The 21107-nt window shown below is 38.2% G+C and overlaps 1 protein-coding gene across 1 annotated transcript; it reads left to right on the top strand.

The window, feature by feature from the left end:
- The first annotated feature begins 1472 nt into the window (after window positions 1-1472).
- On the top strand, window positions 1473-17045 carry klc2 (kinesin light chain 2). Its single transcript, XM_081358682.1, has 14 exons — window positions 1473-1897; window positions 4921-5172; window positions 6049-6352; window positions 7498-7714; window positions 8623-8812; window positions 8896-9069; window positions 10313-10412; window positions 10887-10936; window positions 11769-11836; window positions 12785-12893; window positions 13333-13482; window positions 14482-14606; window positions 14716-14773; window positions 15686-17045. The coding sequence occupies exons 2-14, from the start codon at window positions 4945-4947 to the stop codon at window positions 15767-15769; spliced, it is 1857 nt and encodes a 618-aa protein (XP_081214808.1). The 5' UTR covers window positions 1473-1897; window positions 4921-4944; the 3' UTR covers window positions 15770-17045.
- Window positions 17046-21107: the final 4062 nt, after the last annotated feature.

The raw sequence follows: 21107 nt of genomic DNA, 5'->3' as shown, positions 1-21107 counted from the left end.
TCAAGCCTTTATTTGTTATAATTTTGATGATTATGGCTTACAGCTTGTGGAAACCACAAAATCTAAATCTTAGAAAATTAGAATATTACATGAAATCACACAGTAATTACACAGTGATACCATGGTCATTGAACCAGGTTTGGGTTCTTTTGGTAGTGTGGGCAGGTGCAAATCCTGCTGGAAAATGAAGGAAGCAACTCCATAAAGCTTGTCTGCTGAAGGAAGCATGAAGTGCTCTGGAAACATCCTGGTAGACGGCTGCGTTGACTCTGGATTTAATAAAGCACAGTGGACCAAAATCCTCTTTTCTGATGAGAGCAAATTTTGCATCTCATTTGGAAACCAAAGTCCCAGAGTCTGGAGGAAGAACGGAGAGGCACACAGTCCAAGATGCAGTCCAGTTTGAAGTTTCCACAGTCTGTGTTGGTTTGGGGAGCCATGTCATCGGCTGGTGTTGGTCCACTGTGCTGTCCACTCAACGCAGCCGTCTACCAGGACATTTCCAGAGCACTTCATGCTTCCTTCAGCAGACAAGCTTTATGGAGTTGCTTCCTTCATTTTCCAGCAGGATTTGCACCTGCCCACACTGCCAAAATAACCAAAACCTGGTTCAATGACCATGGGATTACTGTGTAATTACTGTGTGATTTCATGTAATATTCTAATTTTCTGAGATTTTGTGGTTTTTACAAGCTGTAAGCCATAATCATCAAAATTATAACAAATAAAGGCTTGAGATATCTCACTTTGCATGTAATGAGTCTATATAATATACAAGTTTCACTTTTTTAATGGAATTACTGAAATAAATCAACTTTTTTAATGATATTCTAATTATATGACCAGCACCTGTATTACTAATGCACAATATAGATCAGCCTCTTACAAACATTAACACATGTTTCTGTGTATACATCTGTATAGGATCATTTTAGAAACAAATCCCTCTGTAAAAAAAACTTCAGAATACAGATAGGAATAAAACTGTAAAATTTGGTATGTAAGGGGGACTGAAGGAGATACAAACTCATTTTTATAGGCGGTTTTCTCAAAATATGTAGGCCTATTGTACTTTAAATCTGTATGAAAATGATCATTTTGGATATTTGCTTAAAAATTGCTATATATTTTAGATGCATAATTTAGAAGAAAAACGGTACCTAAGTAAACATGAACAATACTTCTTCAGCATTTATTAATCTTAGTTCATATTCATTTCAACATTTACTAATGCATTATTAAAATCAAAGGTTGTGTTTGTTAACATTAGTTAATGCACTGTGAACAGCAGCTGTATTTCTATGAATAACATTAACAAAGATTAATAAATACAGTAACAAATGTATTGCTCAGTGTTAGTTCATGATAGTTAATACATAAACTAATGAATCTTTTTGTAAAGTGTCACCGGAAAAGCATTACTCGGCCTATTTATGAATATTGATATTCCTCCATCGGGCCCTCGCACGCGCGCGCGCACTGCGCGTCCACGCCCGGTTAGGCGAGGGCGGGTGTGATGATGTCAGCGCGCATCGGGGCTTTGGATTCTGGGAGCACAAACACACACATCAGCCATTTTCAGTTTGCTGTGGTCATCCTCTCTCAGTCCAACACAAAGATCCCTCAACAGTCGAGCTGAAACACACAGAAGGATGGACGAGGAGAAAGCGGGTCATCGCGCGCACGGGCGTGTGTTTTGCTGAGCGCGTCACAGACAAAAGCGCATCTTCATATTATTCATCTCGTTCATCATCTCGTTCATCTGATTCAAGGCTCAAATCGTTTATTATTGGAGCGAGTCTGGAGATTTGGACGCGTCTGAATCCATAACTTCTCATTAAGAGTCACGCCCGATTCTGCTTGATTCCTAACCCACCCAGGAAAGCGTGTTTTAAAGGTAGGTTTCTTACATAAACACATGATCTGTGCTCGAGTTACTGATGGGATTGTCTTGCACTGGTCATACAGTAGGATGCTAAACTGCTTTCAGTTTTGAAGGGGGAAAGTTTAGCCTGATCTGCTAAAAACAATAGCTAAAATGAGAATGGTGCATGTCTATAAATAAATATTACATAATAATGTGTTTAGACAATGCCCCAGCAGAGGATTCATGATGCATTTGGTGACTTTGTCCTCATCTTTCAGACAGTGATGATGCAATGAATATTTCTGGGGTTATGAATCTAAATATGCATTATTTATTCTCAAACATTTTTATGTGAGAGTACAAGATGGAGGATGTGAGGCAGTTTGCATGATGGAAATAAGTGTATCAGTATGTCTGGTTTGATTGATTCACATTGACATGCTTTGAGAGCAGGCCTGTGTGAATGAGATCTGATCTGAAGATGTTGTAATTGTCTGGAAGAGGAATCGCAGCCAGGGATGTGTTGTTGTCCTGCGGGTCACCTTGATGGATTTTTCCAGGTTTCTCCTGATTATTCCAGGCAGCTGTCAGTCATTATCGAAGCTCATGGGGATAGGTGCGCGGTTTGTGATCTGATCAGATGTGTTTTTAAGCTTTGCATCTCGAGGTTTGATGTGGGACTCTCCTCTGTGTTGCTGCATTGCAGTCTGTAGGCGTGTTGAGGCGAAGGGCGCCTCTGCTGGACGCAGGAGGAACTGCACAGCAACACACGATGGGGTTTTGTTTGAAATGTCGTAATAAAACACTTGAAGTCCTATTATTACTGCGATTCCTATTACTTGATGGGATATACATGTATAAAAAATCGCATATATTTCTGTATTATTCAAACTATTAGATTTTAATAAAATATCATAATAAAATTAAAATATTACTTTTAGTAGCATTAACATAAAATGTTCTTAATATTATTCAAATGAATTCTTATGAAGGTGGATAGATACAAACTTTCTACTTGGAATACTTGGGTGACTTATGACTTACAGTATATGTAAGTCGGAAGTTGCCCAGGTTGCCATAAATAATGGCATTTATGCATTATTATGTTAGCAATCTCTCTCTCATATATATATATATATATATATATATATATATATATATATATATATATATATATATATATATATATATATGAGAGGGAGAGTATAACATAAAATTATAACATAAATAAATATCTTAAATTGCATTTAATGTAACATTTGTAATGTTGTATAATTTATTTAAATTTTAAGTCTTCATTTATTACAAAAAACTCATAATACATTAAATAAAAAAATAAAAAACTCATAATACATATCTAAAGTACAAATTAATTTGATTCGTTTCAAAATGTAAACCACTGAATGTAATAACTTGTAGACCAAGTTAGCAAGTCAGGTTCAGTAACTACCAAAAAGAGTAAATTCTTTGAGTTGGGAATCATCTCTAAAAGTTTAAATCATTTAAATGATATCTTCACACTTCTTCACCAATTACCAATTTTCTTTCCGGATCTGTTTTGGTTGTATACTGATGATGATGATTTCCTTCATTAGTAAACCCTGATCCTCAGTTCCTGTTGATCTGATCTGAATCACTCTGATGACAGTATTTACTGGCACTGCTGCTGTTATCGACGCGAGCGCAGATGTTTTGGGGCGCAGGACTCTTTTGTCAGCACTTGTGTTGCCAGATTGGCTGTTTTTGGGTGTGATCTGCAGTAATGCAATGCTGTGATGATCCTGATCTTCAGGGTCTAATAGAGCCTGTGTAATGTTCGACTGTATGAAACCGTGTTGGTGTAACTCATTACAACTAACTTGAGTTACGTAATCAGATTACTTTTTCAAGTAACTAGTAAAATAATGCATTACTTTTTCAATTTACAACAAAATATCCAAGTTACTTTTTTCAAATAAGTAATGCTAGTTACTTTTTCACCTTCATTGACTGAAAACTCAGAAATAAAGTGAGGTGGTGTGTGTGTGTGTGTGTGTGTGTGTGTGTGTGTGTGTGTGTGTGTGTGTGTGTGTGTGTGTGTGTGTAAACATGATGGTTATTTTAGTTCTAGACTAAATGTGAACATGCATTTACTAATCCCACTTTAATAATTAACTATATTAAATTGCACAAATATACTTTATGTATTTAATCTCACTTTATTAACCAATGTATTTGCTGCTGACCTTCAATGATCTAATTCAACCATACTAATAAGCAAATATTACTTTAGATTAGATTTAGAAATAAGAGTGTTGAACTTCTTCTCCTGTATCCTATTTCTCTTTAATCCAGAATAACAGAAGCTGAAAGGTTTAAATATGCATTTCCATCAGCCTGAGGCTTTCTCATTTCACTTTCGGTGTGAAAAGGCCTTAACATATACCAAAAAATAACAAGCCCAGCCCAGGTGAGAAAAAGTAACGCAAATGTAATGTAACTTTTCATAAAAAGTAACTAAGTAATGTAATTAGTTACTTTTTTGGGGAGTAGTGCGATATTGTAATGCATTACTTTCCCAAACACCACTTTTAAACCTCACATTCCTCCATTCTGTGTGTTCTAGGGCTGCACAATAAATATCGCAAATGTATATATCGCGATATGCATATCTCAGCGGCTTGCAATAACTGGAGTCATGAATAAAAGACAAAGAGAAAATCACTCGCTGCTCTTGGCTGAATAACTTTTGTAGCTTTAATAAGAATCAGTATATGTTTAATTCATACAGTGACAACTAAGCAGTGTTTTATTTTTACATTTGCTTATTCAGTTTCTGTTGTTAAATAACCCTAATGTAGGATAACCTGAACCCCGTGGTTTACACTGATGTTAAAATAACACTTCTTACGCCACAGTAAAACACTGATGTTCACTTTCAGAAGCTGTAGGGATGTTTTCTCGTCACAAAAAGAATGTGAAACATGTATAGGTTATATCATTTTAAATATATTTTTAAGATAATTTAAGTTTATTTTACACACTTTAAGCATTACCGTATCACATTTTTGCAGTGTGTTCCTCTGGACCCGCGGGTGATGTCCACTATGGTGTACCCTCGAGAAGAGGCTCTGGAGCGGCTCACGCAGGATGAGATCGTGTTGAACACTAAAGCGGTGATGCAGGGTTTGGAGACGCTGCGCGGGGAACACGCTCAACTCCTCAACTCCATACTGGACTGTTCCCAGCCTCCCGGAGCTCAGGAGAAGTCCAGCCTGCTCCGCAAGAGCCTGCAGGACATCGAGCTGGGGCTGGGCGAGGCGCAGGTACCTCACACACAACACTCAAGACACTAAACTGTGTGTGTGGGTCATTTATCAAATAAAGATGAAAAACCGCACTCTCATAGATTTGTTTATACCATGTCCTCACAGACGCGTTTCAGCCTAAGCCATCATCAGTGGGTTATTTATCACACAACACTGCAAGACACTAAACTGTGTGTGTGGGTCATTTGAACCCGGTTCGGTATGCTATTACGTTTATAAGTGGAAAGCAGCAGAGAATTTACTGCAGAACATTTAAAATGTGGACACTTCTAGTAAGGAATAGAAGAAAAAGGGTCTGGAAATTCATTACACAAATCATTGCATTCAAGGCTCGACTGAAAAGTGTAAAGATGAAGGCCACAAAACAAACGTGTATATATATACATTTAAAATGATAAATTATAAATGTTTTTAGAAAAAATAAATTGCATCATTTTATTTTCATAAAGTTTTCATTTTATTTAGTTATAATGGTATTTCTGATTGGTTTAAATGTGTACTTTTCATGTTTATTATTTAATATGTATTTTAAAGTTGTTGTTTTATTTTTTAAAGCACTTTGCCCACATATATAAATTAAACTTTTTTTCATATATATATATATATATATATATATATAATGCATGCAATTTTCAACTCATTGTTACAGACTTTTTCCCTTTTTTTAAAGAATTTAGAAGAATAGTTATGAAGTTTGTTATCTCCCTTTAAACCTAAAGCAGAAAAACAAATCAAGTCAAGTCATCTTTATTTATACAGCTCTTTTTACAATCCAGATTGTTTCAAAGTAGCTTTACAGAGATAACAGGAAAACAATACCACAAAGTTTGTGTCTAGAAGAAAATAAAGCTGTATAATCATGTCTGGTGTCAGGTGATCATCGCTCTGTCGGGTCACCTGAGCGCCGTGGAGTCGGAGAAGCAGAAGTTGCGCGCTCAGGTGCGCCGGCTCTGCCAGGAGAACCAGTGGCTCCGGGACGAGTTGGCCAGCACTCAGCACAAGCTGCAGAAGAGCGAGCAGAGCGTCGCACAGCTGGAGGAGGAGAAGAAACACCTGGAGTTCATGAACCAGATCCGCAAGCTGGACGAGGACACCTCGCCCTCGGAGGAGAAGCCCGGAGAGAAGGAGAAGGACAACCTGGACGATCTCTTTCCCAACGATGATGACCAGGGACCAGGTGAGAGAGAGCGATGCGGTGTGAAGAAGGCTGTGTGACTCTTACGGTGCGTGTCCACTACAGCGCCCGCTCAGTGCCGCTGGCAACGCTAAAACATCTGTTGCGAGTGTGTTTAATCTTTTTTTTTTTTCAACACACACACAGTATAATCATTAGAGATGCACACGATTACATTCGGAAATAGACGAGCTTGTTTCCAAATGCCCCAAGCAAAGATATCCTGTCAATTTTACAAACTTTTATAAACCCAGCCAGTATAATCACAATGAACACATCCAAAATGAAATATTTATCATATATATAACAACTGCAAATCGTCTAATTTGTAAACGAAATGATTTACGCACTAAATCCAGCATAAACTCCGGCATAATTTGCATATTTTTAAACTCTCAAGACAGACGTCACATCCCGAACCGCCCAGTAATTGGCTGCCGACCGCGTTATTCGCTTGATATTTGCATAAAGTCGAGAACTGCCCAACCTTTTGACACTCTCAACGCTTTCTCCGGTCCGCTGTCAATCCTAAAATGCACTGCGCGAGCTTCCATAGGAATGAACTAAAAAACACTCGCTCCGTGCCAGTGGACACACACTGCTACTGTGCGTTCACACCGCCGCCGGTGAGAGCGTCAAAGTGGCTGGAAGTCATTCATTTTCAATGTGATTTGGCCAAAAAAATGTGTGGGAAGTGGCACGTCGCGTCTTGGACAGTGTGGGGTCGTCGAGGAAAGTTGAAGTCAGGGCAACTTTATGGTAATGAGCTCTGATGCGGTTTGGCGGCAACCAATCGGGATGTAGAAGTCCTTCGGGTGTGAGTCCAGAGAACGCAGTCGTGTAAACTTTGGTTTCGACCACATTAGTTCCCAAGCAAAATGGAGGAGAGGTTGATCAATTCAATAAGAAGCGCAACACTATTTATAGGCAACATTTGCGTAACAAAAACGCTCGTTTTTCAGCGACAATGCAATTAATTTGCTCAAAACAACACAGATTTGACCAACTGCATTAAGGCCACACTTCAACCAGGACTGTTACTGTAATGTGGGCTGCACACGTAAACGTCTCCTCTCCGGCGGTGTGTGAACACACAGTAACTCTCGACCTTAACCTCTCGCTGTTCCCCTGTCTCTCTCTCTCTCCAGCTCAGCCCAGTGGTGAAGCGGCGGCACAGCAGGGAGGCTACGAGATCCCGGCCCGCCTCCGAACCCTCCACAACCTGGTGATCCAGTACGCGTCTCAGGGCCGCTACGAGGTGGCCGTGCCGCTCTGCAAACAGGCCCTGGAGGACCTGGAGAAAACCTCGGGACACGACCACCCCGATGTGGCCACCATGCTCAACATCCTCGCCCTGGTGTACAGGTCAGAGACACTATGCTAAGACAGTGTCTTAAAGGGATAGTTCACCCAAGAATTAAAATTCTGTCGTTTACTTCAATAGTATTTATTTTTTTCATACTATGGAAGTCAATGTATGACCAGCCTTAAAGAAATAAAATAGATGGTTAAGACTAGTCTAACCAATTGATGCAACCGGCCACTGGTCAATTTTGAAAATATTACTGATGCACCGAAAAAAACACCAATGTTTTCATTCAGACAAAAACCGAAACTGGACAAAATCAATAAAATGTAATAATAAAGTAATCAAATTTATTTAATAATCAACAAAAATAATAAAAAACTGGGTTGTATATAAACATTTTCATTGCACATATAAATGACATTTTTTATGAAAAATGTGAAAGATATATTAATTTGTTGTTGAAAACATAAACATTTCAATGTTTGCTGTAAATAATTGTTCTGTCATCTTTGCAGGACTGTGATATGAAGAGCGTGCAAAGTAACATATTTTAGCAACAGTGTGAAAGTGAACAGCACATAACGGGCACAATACCAGTACAAATGCGAACATCTATGGGTTCATTATGCGTCACATGACTAAACGTGTCATCATTTTCAAATACCTCCGTTTTGACAGTCCACACTACAACACAAAAACAGCGTTTTCAGATTTATTCACTTATTCATTTTCATTAATAAAAAAGCCGTCTCAGTGTGGACGGAAGACCAAAACGTAAAGAAAAAGATGCGTTTTCAAACGAAACCGTATTAGTGTGAACAAGGCCTAACACGCCATCAGAGAAGCACTAATTAAACGTCATTGTTTTCGTTCAACAATTCCCAGCCTCCAAGACTCATGTCACTAGTAAACACGTAGTGCGCTACCTCTCCGTCACCACATGCATTCCCGTGTGTTCTTCCAGGGATCAGAATAAGTATAAAGAGGCGGCTCACCTGCTGAACGACGCGCTGGCCATCAGAGAGAAAACTCTGGGGAAAGATCACCCGGCCGTCGCCGCCACGCTCAACAACCTGGCCGTGCTGTACGGCAAGCGCGGGAAACACAAGGAGGCCGAGCCGCTGTGCAAGAGAGCGCTGGAGATCCGGGAGAAGGTGGAGGACACGCTCAGCTCAGTCATGATGGGGCTCTGGTCTAGCCACTGTTGTTAGATTCATGTATACTGTGTTTACTGCAGGTTCTGGGTAAATTCCACCCTGACGTGGCGAAGCAGCTCAATAATCTGGCCCTGCTGTGTCAGAATCAGGGCAAGTACGAGGAAGTGGAGTATTATTACCGCAGGGCGCTCGAGATCTACGAGAACAAACTGGGCGCCGACGACCCCAACGTGGCCAAGACCAAAAACAACCTGGTGAGGCCAGATAGCCAAATGTTGAAATGTTCTTTTTTCTTAATAAGTCGTGGTATTTAATTGAAGATAACTTTCTTGTGATGTTGCAAATAAATGGTTGGGTACTTTAAGATTGTGGCAGTAGACGTGCCAACTTATTGAGATTAATCTTAAAGTCCCCATGAAATCCAAAATGTAATTTTCGGGGGTACTGTTAGTATGAATATGTTAACCTTAGTGTTATCTATAAGCTAGTGTGCTCCAAAACAATGACAAAATTCGCATTTAGAAGATATAAGCATTCAAAACTTAGTCTCTCACTTCCGCCGATATGGATCAATGATTTTGATGGCGACATCATTTTCTGTCCAATCAAATGCTCTCTAGAATCTTAAGCCCCGCCCCCTACATTATAAATAGACGCTGAAGCTGCGGCTGAAATCGGTCACTTGTTCACACATTTACTATTTTCTACTTGGTAAACTGCACATAGTGCACTATATAGGGGACAGGGAACGATTCAGACTGTGTAAATATGCTTTCCATTGGGGAGAATGAAGTCTGGTGTCACGCTAGTGTCATGTGAACCGCCGCAGCTCCGGTCCAAAGACACGAAACACAGTGCGGATCATGTGATCGAGTCGCGCAGACCAGAAAACGTATCGGACCCTATGAATCCTGCACTGAATGCTGTACTTTAAAGCGATACGGAGGAGAAACGGTTAGAGATTAGGAGGAAACTGCGTCTTCATCGAGCTCAACGACTCTAGCCGAGCTGATATAAACTAAACACTATTGGCTACTTTAAAAAAGGGGAGGAGCTGATCGATATGCCCCGCCCTGTCTTCCTGTTTCAGTGGAAATTTCCTCAACACACTGAATAATGCTGTGTGTTTCAAGGCACTTTAGTGGGTCATAGGCCAAATAAAAAGCATATTAAGATAATCATGATGAATTATTGCCAACAAAATATATATTTTTTATTTCATACAGTATATTGCTTGCACAAGAAGGGAAAAACATATGAACGAATAAGAAGAGCTTTTTTATGTTGAGAGCAAGCACAATGAATCTGCACTTCCTATTTATATTGCTGATGTCATGAGCTCCTATTGTAGAAAGTGCATATTCATGGTCAATAAATGGTCTTTTGTCTGGAGAGAACAAGCCCTCAAGGTGAATTCTGATGCGAAACGTGAGCGTGAGAACCCGAGAGCATTATTCAGCCTGAAGCTCATGGATCGTGATCATCTCTCCTCCACAGGCGACGTGTTACCTGAAGCAGGGCAAGTTCAAAGACGCCGAGACGCTGTACAAGGAGATTCTGACCCGCGCGCACGAGAAAGAGTTCGGATCGGTCAACAGTAAGTACTTCTCATAAAACACATTTCAGGAAGATGTTGCTTTCATTATGCATGCATGGAAATCACTCATTCATGCATATGTTCTTATTTTATGTAAATGTGTTTTTGTAAGAATAGACACTTTTTTTGGCATCTTCATGATCAGTTTTTGTCAGGATGAAATGGTGAGATGTTTAATGGCCTTTCAGAGGTTTTGTCTAATCTGTTTCACTGAGGCCATCTGTTGTGACATCGCAGGCCTTTAAGCCAATCAGACGCTTACAGGATTATGATCAAACATCCACTTGATGTTCCTAAGAGCTTCAACGAGCTAATTATAGTCAATAAAAGAAGACTAGCCACTCAGTATCTGATGCCGGGCAGAGGAAAATGCTAAAAACACACAAAAGCTTTTGACAATATTTGAATAAAATCACAAAACAATGCCGGTTTTTGCTATATTGCTTATAATGAGAATGTAATTTTTTCTCTTAGATGATAACAAGCCAATCTGGATGCATGCAGAGGAGCGAGAGGAGAGCAAGGTATTACAGGCTTCGTTTACATGTTGGTATACATTTATTTAAATTTCCGTTTATAAAAATTTACACTATCATTTACAGGTTTGGGTTCAATAAGGATTTTTTAAAAGAAATTATTACTTTTATTCAGCAAGGATGCAATAAATTGATCAAAAGTGGCAGTAAATGATGTTTCTAATCATTTCTATTCATCAAAGAATCCAGAAAAAATTAGTTTCCACAAAAATATGGATCGGCACGACTGTTTTCAACATTGATAATAATCAGAAATGTTTCTTGAGCAGCAAATCATCATATTATTATGATTTCTGAAGGATCATATGACTCTGAAGACTGGAGTAATGATGCTGTAAATTCAGATTTGATCACAGGAATAAATTAAACTTTACAATATATTACAATAGAAAACAGTTATTTTTACTAGTAATAATATTTCACAATATTTCTGTTTTTACTGTATTTTGGATCAAATAAATGCAGCGTTGGTGAACAGAAAAGACTTCTTTAAAAAAACATTAATCTTACTGACCACAAACTTTTGAAAGGTAGTGTATATTTTTCATAATTCAATATCAATAAGTATTATTCATAATTATGCTTATATCCACTTTACCATATTAATAAACTTATCTAAATTAAAAAAAAAATATTTAAGCAATATAACATTGCTTTTATACAACATTAAACCAGCAATTAGCAAAATGTATTTAATTTATTTTATTTTATACAGCAATTCAGCCTGGTCTTCATATATTCATTATTTTTACCAATTTTCATATTTTTAATCCGCTCAATTCATTATAATTAAGACGATTTTGTCTGATGGTCATTTCAGGGGAAGAGAAGGGACTCTGGTCCTTACGGAGAGTACGGCAGCTGGTACAAAGCCTGCAAAGTGGACAGGTGAGTGTGCAGGTGCCCTCAGAGGATTATGGGTAATCAAAGTGTGGACGAATCAATGGCTGCGTTTACATGGGATTATTTCCAATCACTAGAGTCAGAACTTAATCGCAGAAAGATGTTTACATGACACGAGAGCAAACACCCGTTTACATGCCATTTTCATTAATACAGAGTTCAGTCATGAACCTCTAGATGGCGCAGGCTAATAGGTCCTTTACTCGTCTGTTCACAATCACAGCGTTATCTATAGGGCGCAGCTGATTGGTTCCTGCCGGATCAGTAGCCAATGAGCTCGCTGCTCAATCTTCAAATACTTGAGTAGCATTTGCCTTATCAGTGCAGCGCGCTTTCAGAAATCAGTTCACCAGTTCTTTGGTATCCGGACTCGGTCATCCAGTGAAACTAAATGTCGCCATTTCAATGTTTTCGACCATCAAAATACTGCATTATATTCATATCACACAATGTTGTCAGCATGAACTCAGTTTCTTCAGCACTTGGTCAGAGTGGAACAGATGCGATTTAAAGTGTTCAGATGCCTGTTTATCGTGATTAAAATCATCATAATCCACGATTTACTACGATTATGGATGCTACGATTATTGGCTTGATCGCATCAACGTGATCAAAGTGTTGTGTTTATGGCATGAGGCGAAGTTTAATCACAATATTGCCTAAATCTCATAACGTAGTCTATAGCTGTGTCCCAAATGACGCACTATACACTATGTCCTCAACCGTGTAGTGTATGAACTTTATACGTTTATTTTGTCTTTAAACATCGGAGTCTGAAAGCCCCTCCCCCTCCGCTACGACAGTCGAGTGCATGAGTGTACTTATTCTTTTTAGGATTTTCAGTGTGAACGCACTAAAGTACGCGATTTGGGACGCAGCTGATGTTTCGGAGTGATTGTTCTGCTGAGTGTGTCTGGTGTTTGTCTCACGCAGCCCCACTGTGAACACCACACTGAAGAGTCTGGGCGCTCTGTACCGCAGGCAGGGCAAACTGGAGGCCGCTGAGACGCTGGAGGAGTGTGCGACCAAGAACCGCAAGCAGGTACACACACACACACACACACACGCACGGATTTCCTACCTGATGCTTGACTTCCTGAGCGCAGACGACTCACACAGGAAGAGAAGGGAGTACAAGAATACCTCAGTGATTAAACTTTTAGACTCACATTGTTTCGTTTCTTTTACTTTCCTTTAACGCCATTTCAATTGACTGACAACCCGTATCATTGATATACTATTATAGTTTCTTACTGAATATGTTGAATTAGTGTTTTTTATCAAGTTTTTTTTATTTGTCTATATAGTTTTCATTGATTTTATTTTAGTATGTAGTTAAACTAAATTAAAATTATTTTTAGATTTTATTTAATTTCAGTCAATGTGTATATTATTTCAAGCAACACAAAGGTTGTTTAGTTTTAGTTTCAGTGAGCTGTAACACACACATCTACTGAATCCGCTTGCTCTGTGTCCGGCAGGGCATCGATGCGATCAACCAGAGTAAAGTGGTGGAGCTGCTGAAGGACGGAGGTTGTGCCGGAGGGGACAGACGTCAGACCCGGGACGGAGTAAACGGCCCCGGAGGCCCCCGAGGAGACTGTGATGGGGACGAAGCCGAGTGGGCCGGGGTCAGTGGACCTCTTACACCCTTTGTTTGTGTATTTGTATACATTTCCTATTGTGATCAAGGTCTTCAGTGTCACATGATCCTTCAGAAATCATTCTAATAGGCTGCTCAGTTCTTATCAATTATTATTGGTGCTCAATTATTAATAATAGTTGTTATTATTATTAATGAAAAGATTTTACGTTTATTGATAATGAAAAGCTATTAAAGGTGCACTATGTAACGTTTTATTTTTTTGTCAATACACCATCAGTTGTTCTTCTAAAGAGTGTTTTTGCCTTACGCTGATTCACTATGGTAAGCTGTTATAAGTGTTTATATTTTAGACCTCGTCAGGATGGTGAAATCTATTGTGAAGGCTCATTTCATTATGGTTGATGTAGCGCTGTGCTGGAATTTTTATTTTCTTATTTTAGCATTTTTATGATGCTTTATTTTCAAGGAAGTAATGTGTGTATTTACGAGTAAAGATACAGTAACGTCTTCAGCTAGTCACCTTGAGATCCTTTCCATCTATACTGGTTATGTCTCTTAAACCTATAGTGAATGTTTAATGAGCAGAATAATCATATTCATCACGCAGAGCCGAAGCACAACCAAAACAGTGTTCCTCTGCAAAATGCATGCAGTTTTGTTATTTAACCGCTAGAGGGCCAAAGGTGACATAGAGTACCTTTAATTTAATTAAATGAATCAAAAAAATAAGAAATATAATATATTATAATAAATATAAGCAGTAGACTTGATAAAAAAGATTTAAAAAAAAGTATTTAGGAGAATAAATTAAGTATGAATAATTTACTGCCATTGTGAGAATAATGTTATTATGTAATCAATAAAAAAGTAACTCAAGTCTGACAATCTAAGTTCTTAATCTTTGGAATCTGATTACATGTAATCTGGGTAATGTAATCAGACTCCAAGATTATGTTATTTACTGCCCAACACTATATATATATATATATATAAGCTTGAAGTTGATCATATTTCCCGGGCACAGGATGGCAACGGCGCCCTGCGCAGGAGCGGCTCGTTCGGGAAGATCCGTGAAGCCCTGCGCCGCAGCAGTGAGATGCTGGTGAAGAAACTGCAGGGCAGCGGCCCACAGGAGCCACGCAACCCCGGGTGAGAGTAAACCTCAACACATCAGGGATGATCTTCTCCAAAACACCTGACAAACACACAATCTGCTCTGACGCCAGCCTGTAACTGCTGTTCTTGTTTCGTTCATAAGGATGAAGAGGGCAAGCTCCTTAAATTTCCTCAACAAGAGCGTAGAAGAAGCCTCACAGGTGTGTTTTCATGTCTGCATGCACTTTAGTTATTTATTTATTTATTTTGAAAGAAATTAACACTTTATTCAGCAAGGATGCATTGAATTGATCAAAAGTTACAGTAAAGACTTTTACGTTTTTATTCATCAAGGAATCCTGTAAAAATAAAACGGTATCAGTTTCCGAAAAAATATGAAGAAGCACGACTGTTTTCAACACCGATGATAATCAGAAATGTTTCTTGAGCATCAAATCATCATATTAGGATGATTTCTGAAGGATCATGTGACACTGAAGACTGGAGTAATGATGCTGAAAATCCAGCTTTGATCACAGCTTTGATCATATTTTACAATATATTCAAATAGAAAAGTTATTTTAATAGTACTGTTTTTTTTTAATGCATTTTACTTCTTTCGTACCCGCTACAAACTTTTGAATGGTAGTGTATATCCAAAAATAAGCTTGTTGAAAGTCAATTCACACTTAACCAAATAGAAAAAAGCTGAACGATTTGCAGATAAAAGCAAAATCACTCCAAGTCATGCATGTGCTTTAATGCAAGGGAGTCTGATAATACAGATCAAATTTGTATTAATGCAGTAATATAAATATATACAAAGCATTATGAAGGACTTGAAACCCTACTGACAACCCATTTTACTTCTGTACTTTACTTTAGAATAACATGTTTGTACACAGTAAGGTCAAAAACATGTATTAAGATTTTAACTTTTATGCAGTGAATATTCACCCAGCTTTAAAGGTGCAGTGAGTGATATCTGAGAGTGTTGTGCTGCGTGTTCCGATCCACTTTCAGCAGGTTTTCTCAGAAATCCCTTACTGCACTTTAAAATTTATGCGTTTTTCCACTGTATAATGTTACATGACACCAATTGTATGTATGTGTGTGTGTGTGTGTCTCTTCAGGAATCTAACAGCGGCCTGTCAGAATCCAGGGGACTGAGCGCTAGTAATGTGGACCTGACCAGACGCAGCTCTCTGATCAGTTAGAAAACGGCGTCTAGATGTGGAAAAGGCCAAACGGAGAGGCTGTTTGCTACCTACTTGAATTGAAAATATATTAAATGATCCTTACTCAAAACGTTTTCCTAAGAAAAAGGTCTTAAAAGCAAAAATATGTCTTTTAGTTTCACATCGCTTGCATAATCTGGGCTACGTCCATCTGCTTTGCCATTAGCCACACTCAACGAACGTAAATGTAAAAGATAAAACGCAACGTAGCGCGCTATCACCTACTAGACCACAGGCAGATGATCTGCTCTAGACATTCAGTGGTAAAATTACGTCATAGCATGGCATCAAAATTGCGTAGTTTAGCATACAATGATAAAGTAATGCTGTCTGTACAAAGCATCTATTTTCGCTGGGATTGCCGCTATGGGAGTGCCATTTAGAAAACAAAGGTCATACATGCTAACTCCTTTCACAAAACGACCTCACCAAGTTGAAATGGTGCAAAAGCTGTATTGCACTTACGAAAAATATGAACGTAGAGGTCAGAGACGGATGAGCACCGACTGGTACAACCTCACTTTTGCCTTCTGAGTTTTATGTATATAATGATTTAAATTATTTAAGGTTTTCTTTTGTTTTGCAAAATTAGCGCACAAGGATTTCGTTTACACTGTAGTTGGGAATATTTGTCCTGGAGCGACTGGAAAACGAGTTGAACGGTACAGTGAAGGATTCTACAGTCCGAGTAGAGCTCTTAATTATGAGGGGTTTGGGGCAGATCTAGATTCATAATTCAAACGCTCATTTTTGTTTCATCTGACTGCACGAACCCCAGCTCTGTCTCTCAGAGGTCTGATGTGGTGGAAAAGGCCAATCGTATATGACTGGCATTTCCATCCGCTCATAATGTGACGTGTTTTTCATTTTACGTGATTTTCTAGCCACCAGAACACCGTATGAATCATAGCTGTGTCTAAAACAGGCAATTCCACCTGTTTTTCTTTTATCTTGTCCATTTCATGTTGTTTAATTATTAAATATCCTAACAGGAACAACAAATGTTTTGGTGTGTGTAAACCTTTGAACCTTTATGTGACTCTGTTACCTTTTTTATTGATTAAGATGTGCAGGATGAGTGTGTTTGATATTGGGTTTATTTGAGTGATTTTTTTCGTCTGTGTTTATCAGAGCGATGATGATGATGATGATGATCTCAGTTTCATCTCTGAATGCACAGACGACATTAGCTTTTGGATCCAGCCATACAAACAGGCGAATCTCATGAATAAATATGTGACTCATATTTCACCTGAAATCATTTGGAATTATATTTTTATTTTGCATAAAGAAAATAGGACCACCATCTTTGCATTGCTACATTATTTCCATCCAAATTCTATTTTATATATATATATATATATATATATATATATATATATATATATATATATATATATATATATATATATATAAATAAAATCAGCATAAATTAAAGGCAGTACAATAAATTAAAGGCAGTACAACAAATACATAACAAATAAATAATTCTTCATTGAAATATAGCAGTTATTTCACATTGTGCGGTAATTAAATGAGATTAAATGTGCTTAATTGTCCTTAATGTCACAATGCTAAACATCTTAATGGTCCTTAAATATGCTTAATTTCCTTAAAAAAACATCTTAATACCATAATACTTTTATATTTTTTTTTTCTTATGGATTTTGAGTGAAATATGACACACGCATGTTATTGATTAGTTTTGTGAGATTTACTCGAACAGAATGTATTTCAAAAAGTCACCAATGGATTAATTTTAATGATTGTTTTGTCAGGATGAACAAAAATAAGGGTTGTAGAAAGGGCTTGAGAGAAGAGGGAAAATAAAGTGATAAATGATCAGGAGAAATGAATGTTGGCATGAAGGAATTGGAGCTAGATACGAATGTCACTATTGATTGTAAAATACTCTTTTACTCACGACTACAAAAGCACGCACTTGTTTATCCTCACGGACAGGCGTGTAGTTTCTAATAATGCTGTGTTTACACCACATATGAATGTGAACCCACCTTTGGCTGTCCTGTTTGTCATGATTACTGATGATTTGTGATGCCTTCTTCTCACCACATGTAATGTACGCCTCACTGGTTAGATTGTGCCGCAGTTACTGGAGTTCTGCACTGATCTCGGAACAGCGCCCCCTGTCTTAATGAGAAATCGTAGCATTGTAGAAGAAACCCTTTGTCCCCAGATCAGCTGTGAAGGGAAACGTTTACCAGCTCTGTAGATTGTAGCCGCACCGCTCAACGTCCTTCCTCAGAGAGATGCATTTCACTCGTGAAGGGGCCAACCTCATGTATGTTTTATTAAAAGGTTCGGAATAAACTGCTTTTCAAACCGAATTAATGCATTTGTGTGTGTCTTCTTTATTATGTGAGCTTGATAGTTCCGTCTGTCTGTCCAAATATAACACTAAATGTTGTGTGTACATAGTGTAGCCTATTATCTATCAGAAATATATAACAGTATACATTATGTTGTGTGTTTTCTGTCTGTTTATCTATCTGTCTTTGTCCATTTATATATGCATCTTTCTATCTATAGCACTTCAGCAACCACAGGCATAAATATTTTTGAGGGAGTAAATATGACCCTTTTTTTTTCAAGATTTAGGTAAGGTTATGCTAAATGATCTTAAAGTCCCCCTGTGGTGAAAATCAAGTTTTTAATACGCTTTAAGACAAACCATGTGTAAATTCATAAGTCGACAGCATTGCTGAGTATTTTCTCCTTAAAACTGCAGTGAACCAAAGACAGTCTCAAAAACACGCTTTGAAATCACTGGTGTTTCTGACGTCACAAACTACCTTGAAACCAATCAGATCAACGTGTGATCGTCAACCAGTGGATCTCTGAGCTGAGTGAGTGGAGGCGGGGCTCATTTGCATATTCAAAACTTGCACTTTGAAACCTGTTTTCAAAAGTTTGTGTTTTCAGGGCCCCCAAAACACTGTTGTCGTGTAAATGAACGGCCAAAACTCATAAAAAGTTGCCGTTTTTAGTTTCAAAACTATGTTGTGTAAATGGCCCCTCAGTTACAGTCACTATTGGAGCAGTAAGTCTAAGTTTACACGACAGTTTTCAACTAAAAACTGAACTATTTTGGACAATACCGTTATCGTCTCTGTGTAAATAAATAAAAAAATGTAAATTTGTCAAAACAGTGACGTCATGGGTGTGTGTATTACGTGTTCAGTCTATCGGTGCGTAGTGTTTCTGTTTTTTATTTAATAATTCAACTTTTTTTTTATTGTTCAACAGTCAAAACTTCAGAGTACATCCCCACATTATTCAGTAATCACCTTTGCAATTACACATTCAGCCACTAGTCACCATCAGTGGAATACAACCAAAACAAAACCACATGGACATTAAACAATTATACATTGTTATACAAAGCAATACAAAGCAATTTCAATCATCCCATCAACCCAGTCTTTCAGGTCTGGGGTTTTGGGGCATTTCCAATTTCGTAAAATCATCCTGGCAGCTTTAATACAACCACTCTTAATAAGAGTAAATGTATTTTTTGCTATGTTGGGTATCACTGATTTATCTCCAAGAAGGCATAGTCGTGGCTCCACAGGTAAATTAGACCCCATCCACTCTTCAAGTACTGCCAGAACTTTACACCAGAACGGGTGAACTAAAAAGAAGGGGTGAACCGAAAGCCTTTTCGGTGTCTAAGGAGGATATAGCCGCGATCGGGGTGTTTTCTGAAGAATTTAGCCACATCAGATGAATGAGCCTTATCATATTATCGGCTGATGACCATCCTTTAATGAAGCCCACTTGGTCCTTATAAATTATACTTGGTAGAACCTTTTCTAACCGTGAAGCTACATTTTTTGCCAACACCTTGCAGTCCACATTAATAAGACTTACTGGCCTAAAATTAGCCAGATCTGTTAAATCCCTATCTTTTTTAGGTATCAGTGTTATCAATGCTTTCATGAAAGTACTAGGCGATACTTCAGCTTCAAATGCCTCTATATAGACTTCTGTTAGAATCGGGGCCACTATGTCAACACACTTTCTATAATATTCAGCTGGAAACCTCCCCACCCCTGGCGATTTGCCAGATTTCATAGAGGTTATTGCAGCTTTAACCTCCTCTAATTTAGGTAACTCCATATTAGAAGAAAAATAAATAAAATATTCTCCATCCAGACTACCTGAAGATGTATAGATGTTTATAGAACTTCTGAAAAACCTCGTTTGAAAAAACTCGTTTATATCTTTTGTCAATGATACCATAGCATCTCCTTTCTTAATTGCCGGAATAATGTTAGCAGCATTTTGCTGTTTTAATTGTCTGGACAGGAGCTTGTCCGCTTTTACACCCCCTTCATAAAACCTTGTCCGTTGTCTTAATAGAGCATATTCTGCTTTTTTTATTATATATCTCATGTAATTGAAATTTATATTTACATTAGAGTAATGTCTAGCCAACTTCTCCTCCAGTGTACAAATTGTTGCTTGCAAGTTCTTAACCAATTTTCTTCCTTCCTTTTTCTTTCTAAGCTGCCTATGCAATCAATTTCCCTCTAATGAATGCTTTGACACCTCTCATACAGACGCCAACTTATCAAGCGCCATATGTCAGTCAATCCAATATACTCTGTTAGCAAATGAAGGGTAGCCTTATCCCTTGGTATTGAAGGTCCCTGATATTTAGTGTTTCTTTTTAAATAATTTTCACTGACCCATGTGAATGGTGATTATTTTATATAATATATAATTTTTATATTTTTTTTATTCTTTTTTTTTAGATTTACTTATTGCCTTTATTATCATAGGATGGTATAGAGGGGACAAGAAGCTAGGGGGGAGAAAGAGAGCAAGAAGATCGGGAAAGGTCCGTGAGCCAGGACTCGAACTCAGGTCACCCGAAGCGCAACGGCGCTTTATGTAGTCGTGCTGCCCACAAGGCTATTGGGACAGACATGAATAGCTATCGTTTTGACAATGTTGTCGTCTGTATGGAAAAAATGCAAAGGAAAACTTTTCTGTTTTAGTACATTGTTGTTGCGTAAAAATACCTCAAGTTTGAGAGTAAAATCGTTCTGCAGCTCAGAGCGTTAGATCACCTGACTTTAATGGTCAACAACAGGGGGAATAATGTTTTTGTAAACAAAGTTTGACATTGGATCTCTGTGTAGCTCAAGACTGACACATTTGCTTTCAGTTCCCAACTGTTTTAAAGTTCATCAGATAAGGTTTGATGCGTTGTGTTTGGTGGGCAGCTCTGCAGACCCACTCGTCACTTGCAGAAACACTGAAGTTTGAGTGTCAACTTCCTGTCTCCGCT

This window comes from Scardinius erythrophthalmus (genome assembly GCF_964197995.2).
Source record: "Scardinius erythrophthalmus genome assembly, chromosome: 2".
NCBI classification, from domain to species: domain Eukaryota; kingdom Metazoa; phylum Chordata; class Actinopteri; order Cypriniformes; family Leuciscidae; genus Scardinius; species Scardinius erythrophthalmus.
The sequence above is the reverse complement of the archived record's forward strand: the minus strand, read 5'-3'. Positions and strand labels throughout refer to the sequence as shown.

What these genes read in the sequence shown, in the direction of transcription:
- klc2 (XM_081358682.1), top strand. Translation starts at nt 4,945, where the DNA reads ATGTCCACTATGGTGTACCCTCGAGAAGAGGCTCTGGAGCGGCTCACG. An exon ending in ACGAAGCCGAGTGGGCCGGG is followed by an intron (nt 13,483 to 14,481) that starts GTCAGTGGACCT and finishes TCCCGGGCACAG; the next exon opens with GATGGCAACGGCGCCCTGCG. An exon ending in GCGTAGAAGAAGCCTCACAG is followed by an intron (nt 14,774 to 15,685) that starts GTGTGTTTTCAT and finishes GTGTCTCTTCAG; the next exon opens with GAATCTAACAGCGGCCTGTC.